This window comes from Strix aluco, chromosome 4 (assembly GCF_031877795.1).
Source record: "Strix aluco isolate bStrAlu1 chromosome 4, bStrAlu1.hap1, whole genome shotgun sequence".
NCBI classification, from domain to species: domain Eukaryota; kingdom Metazoa; phylum Chordata; class Aves; order Strigiformes; family Strigidae; genus Strix; species Strix aluco.
The window spans coordinates 46996628-47023172 of record NC_133934.1 but is presented as its reverse complement, the minus strand read 5'-3'; the positions used below and the strand labels follow the sequence as shown (position 1 = coordinate 47023172).

Below are 26545 nucleotides of genomic sequence, written 5' to 3'. Positions count from 1 at the left end.
AATAGCAAAAGGAGTAAGACCTAATAAAAAAAGGGTTGCAAGAATATTTCTATAAATGAAGCCATATCTTTTTCTACTTACCGACCAGTTTTATCTGAGCTTCAGAAAATCAGGTTGGAAACAACTATGAAACATAGACTGTCAGTCCAAATGAAAATTTAAAAAGAAAAAAAAAAAAAAAGAGGAGGAATAGGACTGAATTATACTGCCTTAATTGTAATTCACAATAACATTCCAACTGTAATATTGATTTTATCTCTATATACTAGCTGACTTATAAATATGTACTCATGTATACATGTGTATATCTAGTTTTCCAATATACATATTCACAGAGAATGGGAAATTCAGATGTGTGAATAATGATGTTGAGCACTGTGCCCACAGGTGCTGACTGTCTGATGGGAATATATTTATTTGTGATTGGAGCTTTTGATCTTAAATATCGCGGAGAATACAACAAGCACGCTCAGTTGTGGATGGACAGTATTCATTGTCAATTGGTGGGATCGCTGGCTATTCTGTCTACAGAGGTGTCAGTCTTGCTGTTGACTTACCTGACTTTGGAAAAATACATCTGCATAGTTTATCCTTTTAGGTGTTTGAAGCCCAGAAAACGCAGGACAATTTCCATTTTGGTTCTTATCTGGATAATTGGGTTTGCTGTTGCTTTTATCCCACTGAGCAATAAGGAATTTTTCAGGAACTACTATGGCACCAATGGCGTCTGTTTTCCTCTTCACTCAGAGCAATCAGACAGTTCAGGAAGTCAGATTTATTCTGTTGTCATTTTTTTAGGTAAGTTGCATTTCTTCTTTCTATATGATTAGAGCTGCAAATAAACTTAATTTTCAAACTAATAAAATAGCTTTGCTGGGACATTCACGCCTTGTATTTAGATGCTCCAGTAAGCACTTAAAGACTTTTTCCAGCCTGAATATTTTACTGTATTAGATAGATACTTACATATCTTAAAATGCATGAAGGACTGAAAGGGTAGAAAGAAATTAATGACTATTAAGTCCCTGAATGAACAGACTTTGTCAGGGAAGTAGAGCAGTGGTAAAACCAGAGGAGAACTACGTAGTTTGAATCAGATGGAAGCCATTTGTCAGGTGTCGATGAACAAAATAAATACGTGAAGTGAAAATTCAGTGTTCAGGTGAAGGCAGACTCAGATTTTCTGGCCTCTTAATCCTACGGGACTAGCAGTTTAGAAGAAACATTTTCCTTTACTACCCAGCCTGCAAATAGATGATGTGGAATTGCCATTATGCTGTTAAGCTGTAACTAATTTTAAGTTCTTAAACAGGTGTAAACTTGGCAGCTTTTATCATCATCGTGTTTTCCTATGGGAGTATGTTCTACAGTGTTCACCAAACAGCTATTACAGCTACTGAAATTCGGAATCATATTAAAAAAGAGATGATCCTTGCTAAACGTTTTTTCTTCATTGTATTTACTGATGCAATATGTTGGATACCCATTTTTATTTTGAAACTCCTTTCTTTACTTCAAGTAGAAATACCAGGTATGTTCTTTTGTGAGGTTGTTTCAACTGTGTCTGTATGAAGAGTGATGTTTCTACTTCAGAAGATAAAGAATTGAATATACTGAACTATATTACTATAACTTTGTTATATATCTATATATATGTATACACAATATAATGAACTACATAGTTTTACTACTGAACTGAACTATATTACTATAATCATCAAAGATTGAGTCAGCCAAAAAAACCCCAGAATTCAAATCATTCAAGTCTGTCTCCATAGAATATCTATAAAATGTAAAAAATGTATTTGAAAACCAAGGCTGAATTGCATTGGCTTTTCTCATCCTATGGCTTTTGCTGGTTCTGTTGCATAAATATGGCTCAGGACAACACAATGTTTCCTATATTGATTTAACAAAATAATTGTTATCCTGAAAAAATAGTTCAAAACATCAAGTTATACAAAGCTCTGCTTACCTTCTTCATGCTGTGAATATATTCCCATGTAAAAATAGCATAACCTAAAAGATTAAAAATCACACTTTTATTTTTTTCCTTCTCTTTGCAATGCCAGTACTTGCCAGAAAAATAGCATCTTTATGTAGGGCTTGTAAACCGTGTTCAAAAGAACATGTGAACATGAACAGTACCATCAGCAACAGCAGATTCAGACTCAATGTACAGCTATATGTCACAATGCTACATTAGCAAGAAAACATTTTAGCTCAGAGGATTTTCTTTTGTGCTGACCCAGGAGTGTGGAGTCACATTTTCAAAGTTTTGACTTATGTTTCAAATGTCTGGAAGTTGCATTGATTATGTCAAACATTTTCAGTTATTTTAAATCTTATAAAATGCTTCTTTGTGAAGTTACCAAACCTACTAAGAAATTTTAAAGAAAATACTGTGAAAAGTAGAAGCAGATGTATTCTGGGTCAAGAAACCTTGAAGAAATCTTACTGAACCACAGGATGATCTTGGGTTCAGCAAATGAATATTCCATGTTAGATAAACCAGATTAAACAGTAATCACTCTTTTCATAAAATTAAAGACATCACAGATAGTTGTCTAAATTTACAGAAGCTTTGAACACTGCTGGTAGCATTTTTTTTTTCTTTGGGGATACATTGTCACAGCTTTTGAACTAAGCATCTGCTTGTTTCCAAAAGTGTAGCCAAGGTGATGGGCATCAATAGAAAGGTATTGATATTGCATCTATAATTGTTTTATAAATCAAACAATGCAACAGAGGGCACCCACTAACATCTTTCAGGACTTTAATACTGTCCCTTTTCTGCCTGCCCCTCAGTAACTTATCTCCCAAACAGTAGGGATGAGAAGGGGATGCTGTGAAAATGCACACAGACTCTGATGTAGGCGGGACAGCAGGAAACCTTCAGAAAGGCAGATGGTGTGAACACAAACTGTCACCAGCAGGGCAAGAAGAAAATAATCAGGATGTATACAGTGCCCTTTGTGGTGGGAAAAATGGCAAAATCCTGGTACAGAGGAGAACGTCAGCCTCTAAGGGGATGCAGAGACTAGAGGATACTGCTTTGCAGGAGGACAGGATGTAAGGGACATTGTTAGGATTGCATGTCGCTTGTCATGGGAAGAGGATGGAGAACAGAGATCATGGGAAGAGACAGGGAGGAAGGCAGAGACAAAAAGTTTCGGGGCAAGAAGGTGGGGCTTGGGTGGAACAAGAAACATGCCAGGGCAAATAGGGAGCTATGGTACAGAAAAATAAGAGGGATAAATGGAACTTCTGGGAGAGTAAAAAATGTCGGGTTTTGCTGGGAGTCGTGGAAACAGAGGGAGGCAAGAGGGCAGTGCAGACATAACTGCGAGAAGAAAAAGTACCTGTTGTGACATGAACTCAGCCTAGGAGAGCACAACCACCCCTCTCACCGAGAAGCTGTGCTGCATGGGCATCAGGTGCTTGCCTTAATTAACAGGTGCGAACACTGGAATGCGTATTACAGCTTCCTTTCTTTTTCCTTCCCTAAGGTACCATAACTTCTTGGGTGGTGATTTTTATACTGCCAATAAACAGTGCTTTGAATCCTCTTCTCTACACTTTGACTACACGACCTTTCAAAGAAATGATTCATCAGGTTTGGTATAATTACAGACAAAGAAGATCCAAAAGAGGTAAAGGCAGTCAGAAAACATACGGTCCATCATACATTTGGGTGGAGATGTGGCCAATGCATGAAGTCACGCCAAAGGTAATGAAGCCTGTGCTTCGTACAGACTCCTCTGATGCTTCAGTGACTACACAGTCAACAAAACTAAATTCATACACGTAAATACATTTTGAATCTTCACGGTGACATCTGCACTGTGAGCTTCACTTCTGTGGGCCTACTGCTTTACAGCAATGAGGAAAAATGAGGGAGGTATGACACCTGGGCTCACCTGAACCAAAGCAAGGAGAAGAGGGAGCAGTGTGTCTGTTTGCAGGTAGAACTGACACAACAATAATTGTACCATCTTACAACGGTACCTGTCATTTTGACTACTCCTCCTAGATCAGAATGAGAAGTCAGCTGTTTTTTTCCTGCCATAAGCCACGAGTGTGGAAAAAAACTGTCTTTTAAAACATCTTACCCTGAAAGCAGAATGTTTCAAAGTCATCTATTTTTTTTTTTTTGGGGGGGGGGGGGGGGGGGGGGGAAGGTATTTTTCATTAAACCTTTTTATTTTTAAATCTCCCATTTTAACAGCTGATTTTTTTTTAAGAGTTGATTGCTTTCCTCATTAAGATTTTTTTTTTTCCTCCTCAAAATTTCTGACTGGCTGTATTTAGACTGTATCAGCTCTTAAAAGCTTTAGGGAGCAATAGCCCTAAGAAAAATATTTAAATTTCATAATTGGACTGGTTTATTATATTTGTCAATGCCAAACAAGTGAAAATTTTATTCCTTTTAAAAATTTACCAATTATTTCACTCATGTAAAGACAATCCTGAAATTGTAATGATCATTCTAATTCAGGCAGAACCAGAACTATGAGGAAGAAAAAAAAGAAAGGCTTTTTTCTTAACTGAGTGTCCCCTAGCTATAGCTGGTGCAAGTTTCCCCCTTCAGAAGAGCCTCCTTCCCTGGAAAGACTGGACTGAGTATCCCAACATCTTGATGCTGCTCTTTCCCTCACTGTTCCTTAGTGGGCTACCATAGGTAGCTCCCCACAGCTTGCAGACTTCAGCAAATTCCAGTCTTAAAATGTCTACACCTGAACATGGAAAAATGGGAGGTGGCCAAATAGAAGACTATCAGTCTTAATAGGTGTCATGACAGCTACATTTTAATCCCCTTCTGCATCTGACTGGATGCATTACAGTTAAAATAACAAGGACCACAGCCGCTCAGCATTTTCTGGGGCATTATTTTACTTTCTAATGTACAAGGGTAAAAAAAAAAAATACCCCACCTGATAGAATCCTCTGGAGGCAGTTCTTCTGCATATACTTACTGAAGGGAATCTTTTCCATTATGAATTTCTACAACTTCCCTTCTTCTTTCAGTACCATGCTCACAGTCCAATAGCCTAGAAGCCCACAAAGGTGAAAGATATGCTTCTTTTGGTATTGACAATTTGAAGCTTTTAAAAATGAAGCTAAAAGATACTTCCAATGTTTGCACTTAACTTCTTAACAGCATAAGAAGTAGAATTTTAAAGTGTGACTCACACTTCAGCTGTTTACAGAACTTTGGATCATCTTGAAATCAAAGATTGTTAAGGACCTTGTTTCCACTACTGTATGTGTTATTGAAATAAAAGATTATGTGCTGAACAAAACAAGCTACTTTTTCAAATTGCTTAGCAACATTTTGGGTTGTGGGGTAAGTGAAAGCCTGCCATCTGGACTGCCTTTAACTGGGGCGATTAGAACTTAATTTATTAGAAATTGTGTACCCTGAGGTGCCAAGCCTTCTCACTGACTGTAACTGCTTTTGATGAGATGTACAAGGATGTCTGTCCTCACCATTACTTCTGTCTTTCACTTGATTATGGATATAGTCAATATAATCATTGTTTCTGTAAGTACCATAAGAATATTCATTATTTCAATTTTTTGTAACATCTTTATTGTTTTGGTAAGAAAACTACAGTTTGACTTTTAAAAACTCCTTCTACCAGTAAAAATAAGGCTGACTAATAAACTACAGTAGAGCCATGTTCTCCTGCAGCCTGCCATTGCATTTCAGTATTACTTTTTTCACAGTGCTCTGGTAAAGGTACAGGAGTTTCAATACAGCTATTTATTACAGATTAGTGAACTTTCAGGCCAACACATTCCTTTAACAGTACACTCTAGACTAACTAACTAGTAACTGCTTAAGGCAAAGATAAAAAATAGGACCAAATACTGAAAAATGTCTAACATGCTACTCAAGAGAGGGGAGAATACATTTCACAGATTCAAATGGAAGTATTTACTTATAGTTCAAAATAATCCATCCTATCAGTAAACAATGCTGTTAAACTTCTACCATGCAGAGATATATGGTCCACCATAAGGCACTTTATTACAACAAAAGTTAGTGTAAAATTGTTTGCAGTAATCAAACACCTTGCAAAAAATCTGCACCTTTATAGAAATATATTGCAATACTGCTAAAAATAGTGAGGTTTGGGATATAGGGCTTATCTAAAGCTTGTAAATAAGCCTCGACTTGTCATAGTATCCCATCCTCAACACGGAGAAACAGTGTGCATAGAGAAAACCTGAAGTTAGTTCAGCAACTTTCTCTGGAGTTGGCAGGATTTCTGCTAGTGGCAGCTCTTGAAAAGGAGGGCTGACAATACCTCCTCGCAGGACACCACTTCCCCACCAGTAATGAGTTCCGGACGTACCATACATACTAACTTGGCATCCACCACGTTAGCCAAAAAAAAAAAAAAAGGCAGAGCATTTCATGGACGAGATCGCTTGAGCTGCAACGGAAGAGACTAAAAGTCATAACTGATGCCCTAAACAAAGTTATTTTACTCGGTGACTTACATACAACATCCATACGAGTCATCAAGTACTTCTGAAAGAACTCCGGGCTCAGGGGGAGCTGCTGAGGGAAAACAAAAATCCACGTGGACTCCTTAAAAGAGTTTAAAAAAACCCTGATCCCAGTCCGACACGAGCGGGCAGCGCAGCGCGACCCGGCGGAGCCGCCGCGGGGGCAGGGTCAGCCGCTGGGCTTCAGGGCCTCGTAGCCCTCCCTCAGTAGGTCCCGCCATGTTCTGAGGAACCGGGCGTTCTCCGAGCACTTTGTGGCGAGCTCCTCCACCTGGGCCGAAACAGCCGACGTCGCCTCCAGGATCTTCGCCAACGAGAAGGCGGCCTGGAGGAACGACAGAAGTTGGGGGTCACCGACGCCCGCCCGGCGCCACCCGTGAGGGGAGCCCCGCCGCCCGCCTGCACTCCCGGCACTCACGTCGCCGATCTGCATCTCCACCTCCTCCAGCAGCTCCCGCGTGTCGCCGGCCGACAGCTCCGGCGGCCGCGACCCCTCACTCCCGCCACGGACCCTCCGGGGCCCGGCGCTGGGCGATGCCTCGGGCACCTCGGCGGGCGGTAGCGACCCCGCCTCGGCCATGTCCCGCTCCCCTCACTGCCCGCCGCCCCGCCCCTCCCCTCCCGCGCCGAGCCCCGCCCCGCCTCCCGCCCGAGCTCCGCCCCGGTATCCCGGCATGCACCGGGAGCAGTAGTCTCTTCTGCCGCAGTGCCTGCTGGCGGCAGCAGCTGGGGCGCCGCCCCGCCTGCATGGCCGCCCCACAGGGGACTCGATCCGCCGCCCCGCCTCCTCCGAGCACCTCCCGCTCCAGTACTAGAGGAGTGAATCCGTTCCTCCCGGTTGAGCCGGCGCCCCGTGAGGAGCCGGGAGCTCTGGGAGCTGTAGTCCTGCCGGCGGGGCGGGGCGGGGCGGGGCGGGGCGGGGCGGGGCCGGCGTCAGCTCGCCGGCAGCTGAATGCGCAGGCGCGGCGCGGACGAGGGCTGGCGCGGGGTGGGCGCAGGGAGCGGAGGGTGTTGAGGGGGTCTCGCGCTGCCACTATGCTGCTCGCTTGGTGCCCGTCCTCCAGCCGAGGTAACGCACTGGGTCGCCCCGCGGGCGGCTGGTCGTCCCGAGCGGGGGACGGGGCTGGCGTGGCCGCCGCTGCTCGGCGGGGCGGGGCTGGCGGCTGGCACGGCGCGGAAGGAGAGCAAAGGTCACGGTTGGGGTGCGCCCGGGCGTCTGGGCGGCCGCCGGGCCGGGAGCGGGGATCCTGCGGGCGGTGGGCGTCGGGCGGCAGTTGGTGTCAGTGGTGGCGCGGCTGTGGCTCCCCCCGCCCCGGCGGCCTCTGTCCGCCTGAAGGGGCTTCTGTCCGGGCGTACAGAGCTGCGCGGGAGCGCTGGCCGAGGCTGAGCCGCGTCTTGTTCGGCTGTGGTTTAGTTGTCTGGCGTGGGGCATCAAAAGTGTAATGTCTTTTGGAGCGATACTAGGTGTTACCTGTTTTAAAGGATAAAATAGAGCAATTGAATGCATGCCCTTACTGACGAAATAATTGTCGAGACAACATCCTGCAGTTGTTAGTAGTAACTGCAACAGCTGCAGCAGTTACTAGTAAAGAGCTGCAGAAAAGTAAAGTTTCTTCTTAGAGATTGCTTGCTTCGTGCGACCGTTTCACACCGCCTTACCAAGTCTGTAAACTCAGCAGCGTGGTAGCGCAAGCTCAGCTCGCTCACGGGAAGGAATGATCAGCCCGTTCAGGGTTTGGACCTACCTTTGTAGTTAAGAGACGTATTCTGAGCTGAGTTTCACTTCTTTTGCGTGTGTGTGAAGTAGCTGACATTTTTAAACTACTTTATGCAATTCATAGTACCATCAGTTCTGCTCAAATAAAATGATCTGAAAAATTAAGTTAAGGTGTCATGTTTTAATATACATGTATAGATGTAGTTGTCATCATGCTTATAAAATACATTGCTTGTTCTCAGATCCTGCCCGGTTGCAGGTAAAGGATAATTAAGAGTCATGAGATGGTATGATAATAGCTTTTATGTTATATTGGTTAAGTTCAAGATTACTGTTAAGAAACCAACATAGATAATACTTATTACCTTGCATATAGAGACCAGTATCCTGGCTGTCACTGTGCAGAGGTATAATGGAGGATGTTTGTGCTGGCCTTGCCAATCGCTATTCTCAACAAAACACTTCAATCATAGGATGATGGTGATTTTACTTACGTAGTTTTGCAGAAATACTCTACTTTAAATACAATATTCTCCTTCTTACCTCTGAAATTAGAGAAAGGGAATCCTTAAAGGAAGGAAAAATACCTGTCAAGGTGCATTAATTCACAGGCCTTTTAACTGTAACTAGTTTTGATGTTAGCTAGTTTTCCGAGTACAGATCACACACATCTTCATGTTTTGGTTTTTTTGTGAAAGAAGAAAATTAGGAAAAGAATGCAATGTGTAATAGCCCTTCTGAACAGAGTCCTATTTTGATCATTTTAAACTTTAACTTTGTCCATTTGCTTAAAAAAAATTCTAATTTGTTTTTGCGACTGCAGCAAAGGTAAAGATTAAATCTATCTACTGTATCTAGTTTTGACTTGGGTTTAGGTCTGAGCTTTTATTGTAGATCATGATGTTTACTTTAGATGAACTGTCTAGTATCAGTAGCCCAAACTGTGTGTCTCAACATGTGTTGAGATGTCAGAAGAGATGAACTTGCATGTCCTATCTCTGCAGTTGTTTGGTCACTTTTACTGAAGTCTGAAATAAATCTTTTGACGTTCAAAATGAAATAGGAACTTAAGATGTGTTTCACCTGTGTACACTCATGTTATCCTATGTCAGCTGTCAGAAATGGCTGGCCAGTGTATTAAGTGGTATTATGTGAAGGATGCTTAAAGGGAAGCTCTTTACTTGTTGGTTTTCTTTTTTTTCTGAGATAAAATTATACAGTGCATTCCTAACTTGAAAATTTTAAAATCTTTATGGTTCCTCATCTTCACATCACCTGGTAGCCTTTGGGAGAGGGAGCTGTCATATCTGTTGTGCCATTTGTGTCTCTGGAAAGTAAAAACATTTGGAAAATTACTGATTTGAAAATTTTGAAAATTACTGATTTCTTGTTTTTGCAGCACGTCAGTGCTTTCATGCTCTAAAGTTGATAAAGAGAGACTGCCTTTCCTCACTGCATATTGCAAGATGTGCATCTACTGCCTCTGTGCCTCGCATAACTACACATTATACAATTCACCCTCGCGACAAAGACAAACGATGGGAAGGTAAGGTCAAAAATGCATTCTTTAAAAGCTTCTTTATTATTATTCTTATTGCTCAGTTTTAAAGACACTGAAATATGTTGCTGTTCTTTTCTTTTTACAGAAATTCTGTACTCTTAAATACAGTACTAATATTCCAAATGAAATTTTGTGGTTGCTATCTCACAATGAGTATCTTTAGTGCTATAAAATGGGATCAGATTAAACTTGATCCTAGTTATTTAAAGAAAATATTTAAGCAGCTTTTGCTTTTGTGACTATCACAACAAGATTTAATTCTGTCAGGTATGTATCTGTTGGATTTTTTTCAGTTGTTCTTACCATGAGAGTTTATGAGAAAATAAGATTGATATATATCTCTGGGCATTCCGGCCTCTACATTCAACAATTTCAATGGCTTCAGTTCCAGAAAAGACACTGATTAATTAGTGTAAAATAAAGTCACGTGTTCTGACTAAAGGTCTCTTTTCTTTTATTTCTCCCTTAACTAGAGTTTCACTGAATGTCTTTGATACAGCTAGTCAACTCAAGTTTAATATTCTATGATGATACTCAGTCTCTATGCACCATAAGTATATGTTTTATGGTATATCTTCTTACAGCTTAAAAAGAGCTAATTTTACATTGGGATGCTAATATCATTCTGCACTATACCAAGTATTGAAGTGGGGATTCTGTTTAATATTTGGCCTCCTTTTACACAAGGTAGTACTGCTGCGATACCCAGTAGCCAGTATCATAGAGCAAGCTTTAGTGAGAGAGAGGCTGGGGGAAACTGAAGATTGATTTATCTTACTATCTTTTTTCTATTAAAGGGGTAAACATGGAAAGATTCGCAGAGGAAGCTGATGTTGTCATTGTTGGAGCAGGCCCTGCAGGTCTTTCTGCAGCTATTCGACTCAAACAGTTAGCTGCTGAGCATAGCAAAGAAATACGTGTTTGTTTGGTGGAAAAGGCTTCTCAGATTGGTGCGCATACACTGTCTGGTGCTTGTCTTGAGCCAAGGTCCTTACAAGAACTTTTTCCAGACTGGAAGGAGCGAGGGGTACGTATGACTATATAAACACTGAAATTAATTGCTAGCTCTTAATGAACTCCATATCTGACTCATTCTGATACGACTTAGTACCTTGGTACCACTGGTACTTAGTACCATTTAAAAATATGTTGATCTAACAAAACAAAAAGCCTTCTACCTTCTTTTTAGTCTGTTTCCTCTAGTTCAAAAATGCTAAAGTTTTATACCTACACAGATACACTGATACACTGTGGCCTTGGCTCTTTTATATAATAGTCTTACTGCATATACACAGTATGCCTGGTGCATCCTGGGATGCACTACACTTCCTGCATTTGTGCAGAATCCAGCTCCTGTGCACAAGCAGTAAGTTGGTCAGTTCTTAGCAATGTTCGACTTGCTGCTTCTCTACAGTAGTCCTTCACAGTCTCAGGAAATGGCACATAGTACACTGATTTTTGTGCAGACATAGTGGTGTAACAGAGGCTTAAGATGCTTTTAGGTGGGAGGATAGCAAGAAATGTGCAGCCAGCTGCCTGCTATCACCTGGGAACTGCAAGAAGTGGGCCGTTGATTAGTTGTTTTGTCTTACTGGGGTAAACATACAAGTTGAGCTGCCACCTTTAGAAGCATCTGGAATATCGATGTAGTACAGAATGTAGAAGTGATTTGCAAGGCCCTGTTCCTTTTTTTTTTTTTTACGTCAGTAGTTGTGTTGATTCTTGCCTGATGACTGTCTCATAAGTACTTCTATCTTCTCTCTTGTGATAACCTCCTACAGAAGTGCCTTATTAAACCTTTACTTAACTGCCAGTTTGATTGTCTTATTTCAGTTGTTGTTTTTGTTGGATTGGCTAGAAAACCAAAACTCTCAGTACTATTTTCTTTTTTTATATAGGCTCCACTTAATACTCCTGTAACTGAAGACAAGTTTGGAATTTTAACAAAGAAATCTAGAATTCCAGTGCCAATTCTTCCAGGTAAAGTTTAGTGAGGTGATAGAGAGTCAGCTCGCCCTATGTCTTTTTTAAACTTTTCCATTAATCAAACAATTTTGATTCAGTGTAGTACAGCAAGTGTATGTAGAACATAATAGCTTACAGTGATAGGGGCTATGTAGATGATGGCTGTGGTAACTTATGACATTACTGTGAAGATAGTGGTTGTAGAAGAAGATACATCTGATGTATACGACATCTGTTATTTTGCTTAGTGTTCTATGTTTTACGTGTGTGTGTCCTTTTTGCCTAGGACTTCCAATGGTTAATCATGGAAATTACATAGTACGTCTGGGCCACTTTGTGAGTTGGCTAGGTGAACAAGCAGAAGCTTTGGGTGTTGAGGTGTACCCAGGCTATGCAGCAGCTGAGGTAATAATGACATCAGTGTGTATATGAAAAGCATTTTTGGAAACCCCTTCACTCCCAATTATTTGTACATTCACAACATTCTTTTTAACAGAGGTGTATTGTGAAAACTGTGTTTCAGTGTCTAAATTCTCTGGCCCAGATCCAGCAAAGTGCAAGTGGATCATACAGTATGTTAATAAATGCAAAATAAATACATAATCTTTGATTATTTGACCATTAAAGACATAGTGCATAGAAGTTTTGCATTAGAACTTTTTATGAATGGACTAAAATGACAGATCATCAAAATGATTGTTTGTTTAAATATTTCCAAAGGTTCTTTTTCATGAAGATGGTAGCGTGAAAGGGATAGCAACTAATGATGTCGGCATTCAAAAAGATGGAGCACCTAAAGTAAGTAGCTATCTTCCCCATAACTAGGGGTCTAATTATGGAAATTGTGATATATCTGCTTCTACTACCATCAGTAGTCTTGCTGTAGCCTAAGAAAAAGTGTAAAATTCAGTACCTGTCTTCCCTCTCTGTACATAAAATAGATCAAGTACCTGTGAAAGTGCTTGTCTCAGAACACTGTAAACTTCTGAGATTAGTAGAAAAAACCTTCGCAGAAAGGAGGTTTGTTTGAGGGTGACTCAAAGGAAACATTTCAAGGGTGCTTTGGCACATGTGAAATCAGGAAACAAAGGAAAAAATTCCTGGAACTCCTAGAAAAAATGTGCGAAGGTGAAATAGAAAGCTGTTGTCCAGCTGGTAACTAGCAAGGTGTAAGAGAGTCTGCTTCTGGCTGATTTGTTTTCTCTGATATTTACAACTGCAGTCACATTTGTCAACAGTCTGTCTACTTTGTTGGGGCAAGGTACATGCTGAATCTTTATACCTTTTTGCTGGTTGGTCCCATTTCTGTATCCAGAAGGTGACTCCCTGCCCAAAGTGTCAGACTTTGACTGATTTTTAGTGGAATCAGAACCTGCAGTGAACATGTTGCTTCCCTGTGCAATACATAGGGAGAATCTGGCACATCAGAATAACTCAGGAAAACTTTCACGCAGAATTATTAGGCTCTGTAAATTATGGAATTTGACTACATAAATTATGGGTATGAAGCTTTTTTCTTAAGATTTACTTTTATAAGGTTTCTAGCTAGTTACGTAGAGATTCAAAGAGGTATTTCACATAAAAGCATGGGCTATTTTTCCTATTTAAAGCAGGGAATGAGAAGAAAAGACTCATTCTTGTTTGGAGAGCATATAGCCAATGGAGAAGGAAGTGGTGGCAATATATTTTCCCAGTATGATACTGTCTGTCTCCTGTAGGGGATAGGCATGCTCTTCCTTTCACGTGAACATGTTCTCCAGTAGAAGGCACACGTAATGCGTACAGCTTGCTGTGGTATAAAGATTTATTGGGAGTTTGGTTTGTGTCTGTTTTAAAATGGGAAGGAACTATGATTTTATTACCTTTTTTAAGCATCCTCAAAACCCAGAATTTTTTTCCATTTATTCTAGAAGAATGTGTCTAGTAACTTTTTTAATGTACATAATTAGTGTGCCATTACTGCAACTTTTCGACAATTCAACTGTTTTAGCTGTCAGTTATGTCAGCTGATATGACCTTCAGTCTATAAAGGTTCAGGTAAATAGACATAGTTTGTATAACCTTCAAGGCAAGAATATCTTCAATGTGTTTATACAGAGCCTAATCAAATAGACTGTAGTTAATGAATAGAGTTTCACCTTGCAGTCAGCACTAATCAAACAAAAATGCCAATGGTAAAAATATGTAGTAAAAAGTTGCATGTTGATTCTTGTGTAGATGCCGGAGAAGGATGTTAACTGTGAAGTATAACTTTTTGACATTACAGAAACATTTCAAATTCATTAATTTCTGATATTTACAATGTGGAGTTGTAGTTCATTGATTTGTATAAATCTACCTCAAACTGGACGATATATATTTTTAATCTCTAGATCAAGTAGTAAATCCCTGTAGTTCTCTTAGTATTTTGAAATATTAATTCATGTTCAGGTTGACAATCAGAAATTCAAAGAATACACAAAAAATTTGGCAAAATCTTGTAACTCCTGTTTAAAGGTAATTCCTGACCAGAGGGAACATTTTCATTTGCTAGTCTTTTTCAGAGGTTTCCAACCAGTAAGTTAGAAGTGGATTGCACCTGAGAGACAATTCAAAACCAAAGCAATAAGCTGCTTCTGGACCTATGACTTACCTTGTGATGGTTTTATTGGGTACTGCTGGATATCTTCATGCAAAACTGTTTCCATTATCTTTTTCAACATTAAACTTTCTGAGCCAAATCAAGCTTTTTTCTTTTAAATTGGTTTTTTTTCCCTGCAAGACTGTGTATTTAGAATATTGTATCCTTACATTGCAAAGATAATCCAGTAATGTTCTCGTCCAGTTTGTTCACATACGCAGATGATGTGCTGATACACAAGTTCCCCTTATCTTACTCTCAATCTCATTGTTGGAATTTTTGATGAGAAATTTTTTTTATAATGATACTTAATGTTAGTTTAATTTTACTGTATGTTTTAACATGTAAGATCGGTGCAATATTATAGTAACTTTATTCTAAGGTAGTGGGTTCTTCTGGGGGCAGGAGTGATACAGGTTTTTCTGATGTGATGTTTCTGTCTAGCCTCTGTCATATATGTGTGTGGAGACACACAATATTTTATTGTAATGTGACTTCATGAGCGAAAATTAAAGTGTAAAGCTATAAGTTAAGATTCTTTGTTCTGTCAGGGTTCCTTTGCACCGTATGAATGAGCAGGTGTGATATAAGTATCCTCTGATCTGGAAAAGATTCTCCTTTTCAGTAATGAATGATGATTCATTGTAGTGCAGCTTTACTGGAATCCCTTACAAGATTTGCCAGGGATGCATCATGGTTAGGTGGAAAAGGCAGTTGGACTAGAGCCATAGCTTGCAACAGTTTGTAGGTTCTGGGCAGTGCCACAAAGTAGTGTAAAATCACTTTATGGCCCTCCAATTTCTTGCTGTGAGTTTGGTGTGGCAGAGATCTTACTGCTGATGAAATGCTCTACTTTTGCAGGCTACCTTTGAAAGAGGCTTGGAACTCCATGCTAAAGTCACAGTCTTTGCTGAAGGTTGTCATGGACATCTAGCCAAACAGCTGTACAAAAAGTACAATCTAAGGGAGAAATGTCAACCCCAGAGCTATGGCATTGGACTGAAAGAGGTATAACCTGCATAATTTTAACAATTAATGAAAACACTTTGAAGCTATAAGGTAGTTTCTGTTTGCTTCAAGCTAATTTGTATAAGACATTAGAATTACTGATTTTGAGTTACATTTTCAGACTTCAGAACCTTTGCTATTCTGAAGCTTGTCAGAGAAGATGCTCCCTGACTGTTTCGTTTCAGCTGCTGCTTCTCATATCTGTGTTATATCTAGAGGTACCTGTGAACCCACTCTGTTAATGTCTTAATTTGATTTCAAATTATGTTCATTTGTGAAATCTCTTTTCAATACTTTTACTAAATGAGAGAGGGGTTCATGCTGTCTAATTTTAGGGGGTTTTAGTATCTGAGGAGGGGAGGAAAGGCTTTCTATGCATTTTCTGTATATTGATATGAGAGAGAGAGAGAGAAAAGAGCTGTTCCAGATGATGAGTCATGGTCTCTGAAACACCTTCTGGATGAGCTTTTTTTTTCCCAAAAAATCCCTTTACTGGGCTTATAAAATTGGGATAGGGATCAGGTTTCCTTTTTGAAATATTTATACTCTGGAAATATCACCTATGAAAAATAGCTGTATTATTTACAGTATGTTCAGAGTTTGACTATAACATATTCTTTATTTATTACTTTAAGCACGTGCTTCCAGCTACAAAATATTTGCTAAATAATTAGTTTACACTTCTGTAGAGAATAACCGCTCTGGATATGTATGACATAATCTTAGTTGCAATTTGTAATACCTAAGTTGTCGTTAAATCAGCATTTTGCTGTAGACCTTCTTTACTTCCAGATGAGACTGTGTCTGCTTTAGCAAATAGTACAGTCCAATAGGAATGGATCTGTAAAGTAAAATTGTTGATGCTGATATCCATACTATGCACATTTCAGGTTTATTTTTACTTCTGATCTAGTCCCATGGACTGGGTGCCCTTTTGTGACTAGAATGCTTTAGATGGGCTTCTGGAGCCTTTCTTACAGTTTAGTTTCATGTGAAAGGAATCTAGTTCATGCCTTCTGTGGCTGCTGTATGAACCAAAGCACAGTAAGTGGGAGGAATCAGGAGCCCTGCTCGAAAATGTGCTTCTTAATCTAAACTGAAACATTAATGTAGATGTACCCTCCATGCTCAAGCTGATCTAAAGGTGCTCAGCTGCCCTTCTGTCATTAGACTGCACCTGACGCATAACTCCATGGTGAACAGATGTTTTGTGAAATGATCAGAAAATTGATTCACTAGTGGAAACATGAAGATGCTTCTGTGGGTTCACCATGGGTCAGACGAGTACTGGAGATGTGTAGGAGAGAGCAGAGAGAGGACAACCTGTTTGACAGCAAATATTTAGATCAACTGAGGCATAGTGTTAAGCCTGACCTTGAAAAACTTACGAAGAAATTACAGTGATTCATATGAAAAAAATGTTTTTAAAGGAAATAGTCAATGTCAGTGTTGCGTTCCTTAGCAGAGTATCTATCAAAGTCACTGATATAAAGAATCTTGTGGCTGAATTAAAATTTTGGGTATAGTACTGGACTCTCAGTCACATTTTCTGATGGACAACTTTTTAAGAGAGAGAAGTATTAGGAAATTCTTCAGTGGTATCCAAAGAAATATACTTATTACCTGGTATTTTGTTGTATGAATTTATGCATTGGTCATAGCAGTAAATTAATTTTCTTCTACATTTAGTTGTGTGTTTGTCTTATATTATTGAAAGGACATTACTTTTCAATATAAAGTAAATTTTTGGTCATCTGCATGACAGTTATGGACTATTGATGAAAAGAAATGGAAACCAGGAAGAGTAGAACATACTGTAGGCTGGCCTTTAGACCGACATACATATGGAGGATCCTTTCTTTATCACTTAAATGAGGGTGAACCTTTAGTTGCTCTTGGATTTGTGGTAAGTGAAGTTGCTTTTTTCATGCTTGTTGGTGTTTGATCTTCGTTTTTATGCGACTTTTTTTGCTCTGTTTTAATGTGAAAATGAAAACACAAGAATAGCAACAGTCCAAATTTAGTACTTTCTCAATTTTAAATGTGCTTATGCCCATATTAGGGAAGGTTAATTTGTCATATTAATCTGTCTTTAATCCAGTGTCTTTTATTAAGAACAAAATGGAAAACTTACAAATAACTTTTTTTTTGCAGACCAAACAAATTCTGGTAAAGCCAAAACCAGATGTTTAATCAAAACTGTGCTCACAGAATTTTTGCAAGTTAGGAAATGTCTTCCATTTCCTTGTTCATGTGTCAACCTTGGGTGCAACTCCACTTTGAGAGAAGTGTATAAAGTGGAAGCACACTGCAGTTCCACAAGCAGCATCCCTTCAATTTCTGAGCTCTTCTGTTTGTTCTTAGCATTCTTCACCCACCTTTGTCTCACTTTCTTTAGCAACTGTCTTTCTGAATTGTACAGGCAGCTTCTTCCTTCTTACTACCTCTATCAGAAGCATTGAGATCACTAGAGACACAGTCTTGTGTCTTTCTGCCAGCCAATGATGCAAGGAGCAATGGTAGGAAATGTTTTCCTAGCACCTACAGTCCTAAATGAAGCACAGACTATTTATCCTTGCATGTGCTTTACACACAGATGCTGTAAGAGTCAGGCACGTGATCTGGACTTTCAGCAGCATGGGACTGAGGTGACACTTTGGTCTCCTAGATTTCAGAAGGATTCCAGAGTGTGTGTGGGTGAAAACTGTATTTTTGTCTAACCATTTTGTAAGAAACATTGAAAAAACCTTGTTAGCTTTTCTCAGACATGCATGCTTGTCCTGTGCAGATTCCGGTATTGGAATTAATAAGTACAGACAGTAGACATTCAAATTCTGTTTGCTTTTAGATGGGTAGAGAGCTTTGATTCTTACAGAGAATGGTAATCAGTAATTTTCAGTAATATGAACATTATCTCCAGTTCAGATAGGAGAAAATTAACTTTTGTGTGAACATACAGGCACTTCTTTGACTTTGAACTTTACACCTATGTCAGTCTGAGCTGATTCTTGTAGTAGGATTATCTTGCACTTAACTTTGAAATCTGTTTATTATCTTTTATCTAGTAAGGAAAGTATATGCAAGCAGTGTTCTAAAAGCAGTGAGCTGCCAGAGAAACCAAGATACTGTTTGTTCCTGACTTATGATATATTTTGTTATTTGTCTCAAATAGAGCTCACAGCAACCAGAAATAATCCCTTTCTCAAAAGAGAAAATTCAGCAACATAAGCCCTTTTAAGAGTACATTCAAGATTGGAAATACAGAGTATATCTTCAGACAGATTCTCAAATGCATAAAAGAATCCAGGGCATTTAGCCAATTGGCAAAGTGTTTTTCCCCCATTTTCTGCTTTCATCATTGCTCCCCTGTGCTTTATTACAATGGCTCACCTAATTGGAAATAATTGATTCTGCTAAACAATATGAAGAACAGGTTAAAATATGTGAGCACAAGGACATAACTATCTAGAAATAATTGTTTACCTCTCCTTCCAGCTTTTCTAGGGCAAAGAGGTTTTGAAACACAAATTTAAAACAAGTTTTCTCACTTATCCTGACCATTTAACCATGCTTAATTTAATTTCACTGTTTTATTTCAAAGGCAGATGGAAGGTGGTTACAATGCGATTAAATATTTTTCATGCTTCAGGTTTCAGGTAGTGCAGAGAACAGTCTTGTAGCAGCGAATTCTCAGAATTGCTTCTACTATACTCTTTATAAAATGTATTTTTGGCAATAGTTTCTTTAAGTAGAAAGATCCTGAGGTTGTTTAGTATAAAACAGATTTACAGAGTTGATGTAGTAATATGTGATTGTTTTCTTTTCAAACTTTTGTTGAAATTTCATACTTCTATTTTCATTAATGTTGCACTTTTTTTTTTTAAGGTTGGTTTAGATTACCAAAATCCCTATTTGAATCCATTTAGGGAGTTTCAGAGGTGGAAGCACCATCCTAGCATACAGCCTACGTTGGAGGGTGGAACAAGGATTGCCTATGGTGCCAGAGCATTAAATGAAGGTGGTTTCCAGGTAGCTTTTTCATGAAGTTTTTTTACTTTGAGTTCTCTATAGCTGTGTTTTTAGTGCTGTAGATTTGGGTTCCATGCTGTTGGGAAACAACTGAACTATAATAAAGCTGAATAAAAGCCAAAAGTTTTAGTGGGCAGAAAAGCCTTGTTATCTTGCTGGATACTGGCTACTGAGATTTGCTACACTTAGGCTCTGTTACACTAAAAATCTTCTGACATAGTCACTTTACTTTCTAAATGAAATATGAAGCGGAGTTTACATTGGAACCAAATGTGTTCAGCAGCAAAGAAACTACAGGTAGTTCTTTGTTGTGCCTGGAAGCCTGGGGAAGAGAGGGTAGCACCACTCATTTGTTGTTGTTGTAGAGTTGGGGGGAGGCGTATTTTCCAAATTACATGGTTATCCTAGCAGAGCGCCTTTCCAGTGCTTGACCCTTAAGCCAGTGATGGTGCTGAAATTGTTACATGGTTTGGCAGATAAGTCTTCACCTCCAAGTACCTTTGCTATCTTTCATGCACAACTTTGAATTTCTACTTTCTTGGGAGGTGGAGTATTTTGCTCATTTTGTTCCCTTAAAGAGTCTTAAGAGGTGACATTTTAAAAATGTATTCCTCAAGTCAGTTGAAAGGGCTGGAGCAACTTTCAGGAGAAAGAGTCTAGAGTTTTGCTTCTCATATAAGAATCTTGAAACAGAGGACACGGCTGTGTGTCCTGGACTCCCAGGTTCATCTTACAGATGCTGCTTTCAGTTTCAAACTTAAAAATAGCCTGGGTGTTTGTGATTCACAGGTCATACCACTGTGCTCTCCGACTACTGTGTCTTTCCTTTTTGAACCTCTTCTTTAGTTTAAATGTGGCTTTGTGCAGTTTTTGTAGCACAAGTAGAATTTCAGCAGCAGCATAACTCCTGTCATGGTCTTGTGGAGTTAGGCTTTGACACCAGTGTGCATGCCTGGGACTGAGTCACGTGGGTTCACGAAGCAATTTCTTGATTACACACACAATACACATTTAATCAATCTGTGGGTGATTACTTTGTCCACTCTGAAGTGGAAATACCACATTTTAACATGGCTGTGTTACTAGCTCATTTCAGAAACCATTGTCAGTCCATTATTAAGACAGATAAGATACCAAGACATTTTACTCTAGACTTTTATACAAGAGGGGCTTCTGTTTCCACCCCATGCACTGGTTTCTCTATCACAGATAGTCATTATTGAATTTCTGGCTTTGATGGAGTAGCCAGATTGTGCCTTCGGTTGCATATTCCTTATACTGCTTGAAACATATGGCTGAAAGAACACAGTATTTGTGAAGTCACTTACAGACATTGTTTGTGCCGAGTTACACAGATAGTAGGACTACAGCCTTGCATATCTCTGCCTAATCTTTGGACTATTTCTTTGCTGGACTTGAAACAACATGTCACTTAGTTGGCACTGTTCCTAATACAAGAGCATGTTCTGTTTTCTTGGGCTTTTTTTTATTTCCTGTAGATAGAATTGTCTAGTTAATCATGAAATCACACTTTTAAATGGCTTTTTTTTAATACATGCTTTCAGTAAAAAAAGCTTTATTGATGATTCACTTAGGAAGATTTTTAAGATTAGCTCTTCTTTTGCATGTGTTGCTTTGATTAATAACTGTAGCAGTCTGACTCATTTGCATCACTGGAGTCCAGGAATATTTTCTTATGTAAGTCATTCTGCAGCTTCAGTTTTCATTTTAGTGAGAGTATTGCATCAAATAGGTGTATAAAATTACCATTGATCTAAGCCTTTTTTTGTGTATTATAGATAACCTTATGACCATGTCCTTTAGTCTTTAACATATAGTGGTGCTAAGTTGGTGCGAGAGAGAGGGAGAGAGAGCGCGCATGCTCTTGGATGTTTCCCTGATTTTATAGCTTTTTGGGATATGTGGAAGGAGGGAACAGAGTTTAATAGACTAAATCTACGTAGCTGTTATATCTTCTGTTTCTTAAAATTGCAAAATTAAGCACTTAAAATTAAGACATTTCTGTGCAACTTCTGTTTTGTCTTCATTTTATCAAAAACTTTGAAAAGGTTTAAGAGTTTTGTGGAAAAAATAAAAGGTGCTGCTGTTGCTGAGCAATGTATATTATGAATATCAGGGGAAAAAACCCTTCATATTGATGACCCAAGCAAGTGTCCAACATTAGACTCACTTAACAGATTTTCAACCCTGAGCTGAGCTAAGGGGAGGAGAATGTGGGGTTCCCTGTCTGCTGGCAGAGAGGACTCTGCAGGAAGCAGGTGTCTTCCCTTCTTCCCTCCCTCAAACCAGCCTTGTTTTGTCTCTGCTGCCAAGAGAGTGGTGGCTGCTCCAAGTGCTCAAGGTTGAAAGGATTTCACCCTGTATCTCAGGAGCAGGAAGGGCTTGTGCCGTACTGGCAAGGTGGGTTTCTTCAACTGACTGCGAGAACAGGCACTAAGTTCCACACTACTAATGATGAGAATTACTAACAACGCTGCAGTACATGTAACCTTTTGTGTTATATGACTAATCTTTATTCTCATTTATATTTTGACAGTATGTTGGTCACTGTGTACCTATTAAGTGAAACAGTTGTTGCAGAATAAAACTACTTGATCACCATTTTTTTACGTAATTCAAAGAGTCAGTCAAGAATCTTTCTATGCTTATGTCAGTGCCGCATCATTGCGTTCTAATGGATTTGACAGAATAAATGTTTTCAGCCAAAGGTCTTGTGAAAAGAGAGGATATCCTACTACTTAATTGCTTTAAAATGCTGTTATGTAGCTGAACTTATGACTTCTGATCACTGAAAAGTACATTAAAATATGAAATTGTGTTTTCAGCCTAAACTACGTTTCCTACAAACCAAATTACTAAGTCTGTGATTAAACAAATTGCCCAAAACACAGGGGAAACTTTTTTTAACGACTACTATATGAATATTCAAAAGTAACCAGCCCTGGCTGAATAGTAAACAGATAAGCAGAACAAGCAGAAGAAACAAAATGTTTGTTTCAGATTATCGTGAATTTCAAGGGTTATGTCTTTTGGACATTTTTCATGAAATAAAAGTACTTGTTTGGGGTCAAATTATTTAGGCTATTAAAAAATTATTTATTTCAGGCAGCTTTAATAAAAGCAGGATACTAGATTCACAAGTGCTGCTCAGTACTAAAGACTTTTGAAGGAGGGTCATGTTCATAACTTACCTTCAGCAATTTCAGGCCTAGGATGTGATCACAGCTTTCTGCTCAAAGTACTGCAGTCAATGTATGTTTTGAAGCTGTTCCCTAAAATCCTAATCTTATTGGATAAGGGTGAGAATAGCTATCTTGATAGTTGAGGTATTCCTTAGTTAATATAGGCATATTACATAGTATGTTAATAATATGGACCTGATGTTTGCAAATCATCTGGCTGTCTTAGGTTTGTGAGTTGAATGTACTCAGTGACATAATGCTTCTTGCAGAACGGGAATAAGACAATGATTTTGCACCAAAAGTATATTTGTTGGCTTCTGAGCAACTTTCAAAATAAGTGGGGCCTGGGTGGGAACAGGGAGGGCACTGTGTGGTTTCACAGAAGAGATTTGTGGAAAAAAGCACTGACTAATAAACTGTGAGATGAGATGCATACAATTTATTGTGTGGAAAATGGGAACGCAAATGTCTTTTTTTTTAAAAAAAAAAAAAAATTCACTTACTCTTGAAGGAGGAAAACAGTATCAGTGGGTGACATTACCTGTCGTTGCAGATAAAGCAACTGGAGAGAGGATATAAGGAAAATGTTGTCATTATTTTATACTCAGCCCCAGTACAACATCTGTATCAGTATTTGTTTACTATGCCAAAATTCCTTAATTGAGTAACTGGTGTATGTTTAGATAGTGCACGTGCAAATCTAAAAATGCAAAGGACACTCAAGCCTTGTGCCAGTTTCATTGCCAGAGTGTTATTCTCATTTTAAAAAACAAGAACAAATCAACCATCTTTCTTTCTGTTTCCTCTTCAGTCAATACCCAAACTCACCTTCCCAGGTGGGTTATTAATTGGTTGCAGTCCTGGACTCATGAACGTTCCTAAGATCAAAGGGACACATACCGCGATGAAAAGTGGCATGTTGGCTTCAGAAGCCATCTTTAGCCAATTAATCAATGAAAATCTCCAATCAAAGACAATAGGTAAGATCATGCTTTGATTTGTAATTACCTTGTGTTCCATTAGGATCACCAGCAACTTAGCAGTAACTAAATGTGTCTGAAGGAATTAGTTGGAAATGCAAATAAATCATGAAATGAGCCTGGTGGTTTAAAAAGATATCTATTGTTTATTTACTATTTACACTGACAAATTATTTAAGAAAGAAATAAATTAATAAAGTTCTGCTTAGTTATTCTTAAGTATTGATCCTACTGCTAGAACAACAGGCCTCATGTTTTCACATATAGACAAGGCTTAAAACTTACTATTTAGAACATCTATTCCTACACAGTACTAATGAGAATGGTGAAGGGGAAGCTCTCAGAAAACTTCCATTTGAAGAAATATTTTTTTTCTGAGATAGTTACTTGGCTTTAACTGCACTGCAGTAGATGTGTCTGTCATATGTCAAGCATGCAGTGTCTAGTATTTGTAAAGGGTACAATCCAAAGTTTAAATCAAAAGTTTGAAGTCAAATATATCTCATTAACTTGCTGATTACAAAGGGAGAAAAAAATGTTCTCTAGCAGTGGCATCATCCATAGTCATAGTTACTGAAATCAGAATGTTTGTGGTTGCATAACTTGTAAAGAAAAAACTTTGAACCTGACAATGTTAAAATTATAAACCTGCCTCCTGGATCACACAAACTCTCCTGTCAATTCTTAGATTCTATGAGCGAGTAGCTATCTTCCCATATAAGTGCCAATACAGCCACCTGGCCAGTTGTTGGTTTGAGGCAATGTAGTGCTGCTTGTGGGTCATTTAATAGAGGCTACAAAGAAGCACTAGATATCTGCTGCTAGCTGCCAACAAATCAGATCTCTTCAGGAGGCTGAAATATGTTGTCTAATGTATTCCTAGCTTACTATTCTGACATTCTCATTTTGCTGCCTTCGTTGCTAACAATTGCCTTTATTCAGCCATTATTTTTTATTTCAAGGATAGTCTTTATGTACTGTAGGTACCTAACAAGTAATGTACTGCCTTAGGACTTGATGTGCAAGAGTATGAAGAGAATCTGAAAAAGTCCTGGGTCTGGAAAGAGCTGTATGCGGTTAGAAACATCCGACCATCCTGCCATAGCATACTTGGTGTGTACGGAGGAATGATTTACACAGGTATATTTTATTGGCTACTGAGAGGAATGGAACCATGGACATTAAAACACCCAGGTAATTTCATTATCTCCTGAAAAAAAGATACTAAATGTGTATGTCAGTCGTTTCTAGTCTTAGTTGAAGCTAGAGCACACCTGGTCAAGTGGTGAGGCCTTAAACTGTAGAAAAGAAATCAGTAAGACATTGAAGCAGACTTTGTCATTACCTAGCACATAATGTAAATGAAGACATTAAAACACTGTTAGCATAGGGTTTTTGGTCTATGAAAAGGCCTTTTACAAAATACTTCATTCTGATGACAAGTTAAAATAGCTTAATTAAATTGTTCTTGAGTAACTGCAAATTACAGTAATTCTGTACTGAAACTATATTTATTAAAAATATATTTAGGACCAGATTTTGCTCAGCTCAAGCCAGCCAAAGATTGCACACCTATTGAATACCCAAAGCCTGATGGAAAAATCAGTTTTGATCTCCTGTCATCTGTGGCTTTAAGTGGTACAAACCATGAACATGACCAGCCTGCTCATTTAACTCTCAAAGATGACAGCATCCCTGTGAGCAGGAATCTGGCTGTATTCGATGGACCGGAACAAAGATTTTGTCCAGCAGGTAGGTAACAAAAATGTGTGTCTGAGCTGTTTTTGCAAGATGAAAGACTAAGTACTTCAGGAAGAGTCCACCTGGCCTACTACTTACTTCAAGCAGTCCACCAAATCTTCCTCCTAGAAGAGGGTTTGAGTGCAGGCCTTAAAATATATTATGTTAACAGTACTTTCATGACAGAATAATTAGTACACATGGAAGAAGGCAGTTGAATCACACTAGTAATACACTTCCCTCATTATGCTTGCTGGTAAGTAGTAGAGCATACATGCAGGGGGAGACTGTTCAGTGAAGTGATAGCTCTCTTTTGCTCTCTGCAGGAGTTTATGAATATATTCCTCTGGAAACAGGAGAAGGATCAAGACTGCAGATAAATGCTCAGAACTGTGTCCACTGCAAAACATGTGATATTAAAGACCCAAGTCAGAACATTAACTGGGTAGTGCCTGAAGGTGGAGGAGGACCAGCTTATAATGGAATGTAAACTGATGGGAAATCTATTCAGTGACTTCTGATCACCAACAAATAAGTTGGGAGAATTTTATGCTGCAGTGTCATTACAGCACTGACTTGAATGTTAAAAGAGTTTGAGACTAATGTGCCATTCTGTATTTTAGGTACAACTGTTGCATTAAATGGGAAGTCGGTGCCTTCTGGTTAAACCTTAGCCTTATTTAAATAGAACTTCTCTACAGGAGTTGTGTGGCAGGCAGAAGAAAGTTCTTCTCAGGACTGACAAAGGAACTTTGGATCTTGGATTTATTGCTGAAGTTCAGTGATAACAGGAGCCATATCCAGAATCGTGGGTATGGTGGAATTCAGTACCTACCCTTAAAAAAAAAAAAAAGTATTTTCTCTATCTGGAGTGATTTGTGATCTATCTGGAGTGATATGTAATCCTACCTTGCAGTAGGGAAAATACATCAGTCTAGAAAACTGTCACTGCTTTTAAGTGTTACACATTTTATATCAAATTTACAGTTAAGATTTTTTTTTTCCCTCTGATGGTAATAGGGAGCCCAGCTGCAAGCAGTTTAAAAAAAAAAAGTGTAATACTTGCATCTTCATTGTATGTCTAGCAATATTTTTATTTCTTACAAGAAAACAGGCCTGCTCTAATAAAAACTCTAATAGAAACTGCCTGGAATTGTCTTGGTGTGAAACCAAGCTTCTTAAGAAGCACTATTAAGCTGCAAA

At 39.0% G+C, this 26545-nt stretch overlaps 3 protein-coding genes across 5 annotated transcripts in view; 2 read left to right on the top strand and 1 right to left on the bottom strand.

Annotated features, from left to right (window-relative positions):
• The window catches only part of RXFP1 (relaxin family peptide receptor 1), a 44260-nt gene extending 40207 nt beyond the window's left edge, over positions 1 to 4053 (top strand). Inside the window, exons 16-18 of the mRNA XM_074821268.1 lie at positions 388 to 798; positions 1313 to 1531; positions 3510 to 4053. Of these exons, the coding sequence (XP_074677369.1) occupies positions 388 to 798; positions 1313 to 1531; positions 3510 to 3811 (932 nt within the window). The 3' untranslated portion in view covers positions 3812 to 4053. The remainder of the gene's footprint in view (positions 1 to 387; positions 799 to 1312; positions 1532 to 3509) is intronic.
• A 116-nt stretch (positions 4054 to 4169) lies between these two features.
• C4H4orf46 (chromosome 4 C4orf46 homolog) lies at positions 4170 to 7119 on the bottom strand. 2 transcript variants are annotated; one of them, XR_012623128.1, is made up of 3 exons: positions 6938 to 7119; positions 6511 to 6844; positions 4170 to 5051 (listed from the first exon to the last, which is right to left on the bottom strand). XR_012623128.1 is itself a non-coding variant. In XM_074822947.1 (2 exons), the coding sequence occupies exons 1-2, from the start codon at positions 7097 to 7099 to the stop codon at positions 6689 to 6691; spliced, it is 318 nt and encodes a 105-aa protein (XP_074679048.1). In that variant the 5' UTR covers positions 7100 to 7119; the 3' UTR covers positions 5568 to 6688. The 2 variants fall into 2 exon arrangements, 1 of the variants encoding a protein (XP_074679048.1); XM_074822947.1 differs by lacking the exon at positions 4170 to 5051 and having other exon boundaries at positions 5568 to 6844.
• A 353-nt stretch (positions 7120 to 7472) lies between these two features.
• Positions 7473 to 26488, top strand: ETFDH (electron transfer flavoprotein dehydrogenase). Of its 2 annotated transcripts, XM_074822934.1 has the most exons (13): positions 7473 to 7588; positions 9636 to 9782; positions 10595 to 10824; positions 11696 to 11777; positions 12049 to 12167; positions 12483 to 12560; positions 15244 to 15390; positions 17156 to 17296; positions 19276 to 19419; positions 23434 to 23602; positions 24614 to 24796; positions 25133 to 25354; positions 25669 to 26488. In XM_074822934.1, the coding sequence occupies exons 1-13, from the start codon at positions 7555 to 7557 to the stop codon at positions 25830 to 25832; spliced, it is 1860 nt and encodes a 619-aa protein (XP_074679035.1). In that variant the 5' UTR covers positions 7473 to 7554; the 3' UTR covers positions 25833 to 26488. The 2 variants fall into 2 exon arrangements, with proteins under 2 accessions (XP_074679035.1, XP_074679036.1); XM_074822935.1 differs by lacking the exons at positions 7473 to 7588; positions 9636 to 9782 and adding an exon at positions 9919 to 10064.
• Positions 26489 to 26545: the final 57 nt, after the last annotated feature.

Excerpts from the sequence above, each read along its gene's own strand:
- C4H4orf46 (XM_074822947.1), bottom strand. The coding sequence starts at position 7,099 with ATGGCCGAGGCGGGGTCGCTACCGCCCGCCGAGGTGCCCGAGGCATCG. Across the intron at positions 6,845-6,937 it reads TGGAGATGCAGATCGGCGAC|GCCGCCTTCTCGTTGGCGAA; the intron begins GTGAGTGCCGGG and ends TCGTTCCTCCAG.
- ETFDH (XM_074822934.1), top strand. The coding sequence starts at position 7,555 with ATGCTGCTCGCTTGGTGCCCGTCCTCCAGCCGAG. Across the intron at positions 11,778-12,048 it reads TCCAGTGCCAATTCTTCCAG|GACTTCCAATGGTTAATCAT; the intron begins GTAAAGTTTAGT and ends CTTTTTGCCTAG. Across the intron at positions 12,168-12,482 it reads CAGGCTATGCAGCAGCTGAG|GTTCTTTTTCATGAAGATGG; the intron begins GTAATAATGACA and ends ATATTTCCAAAG.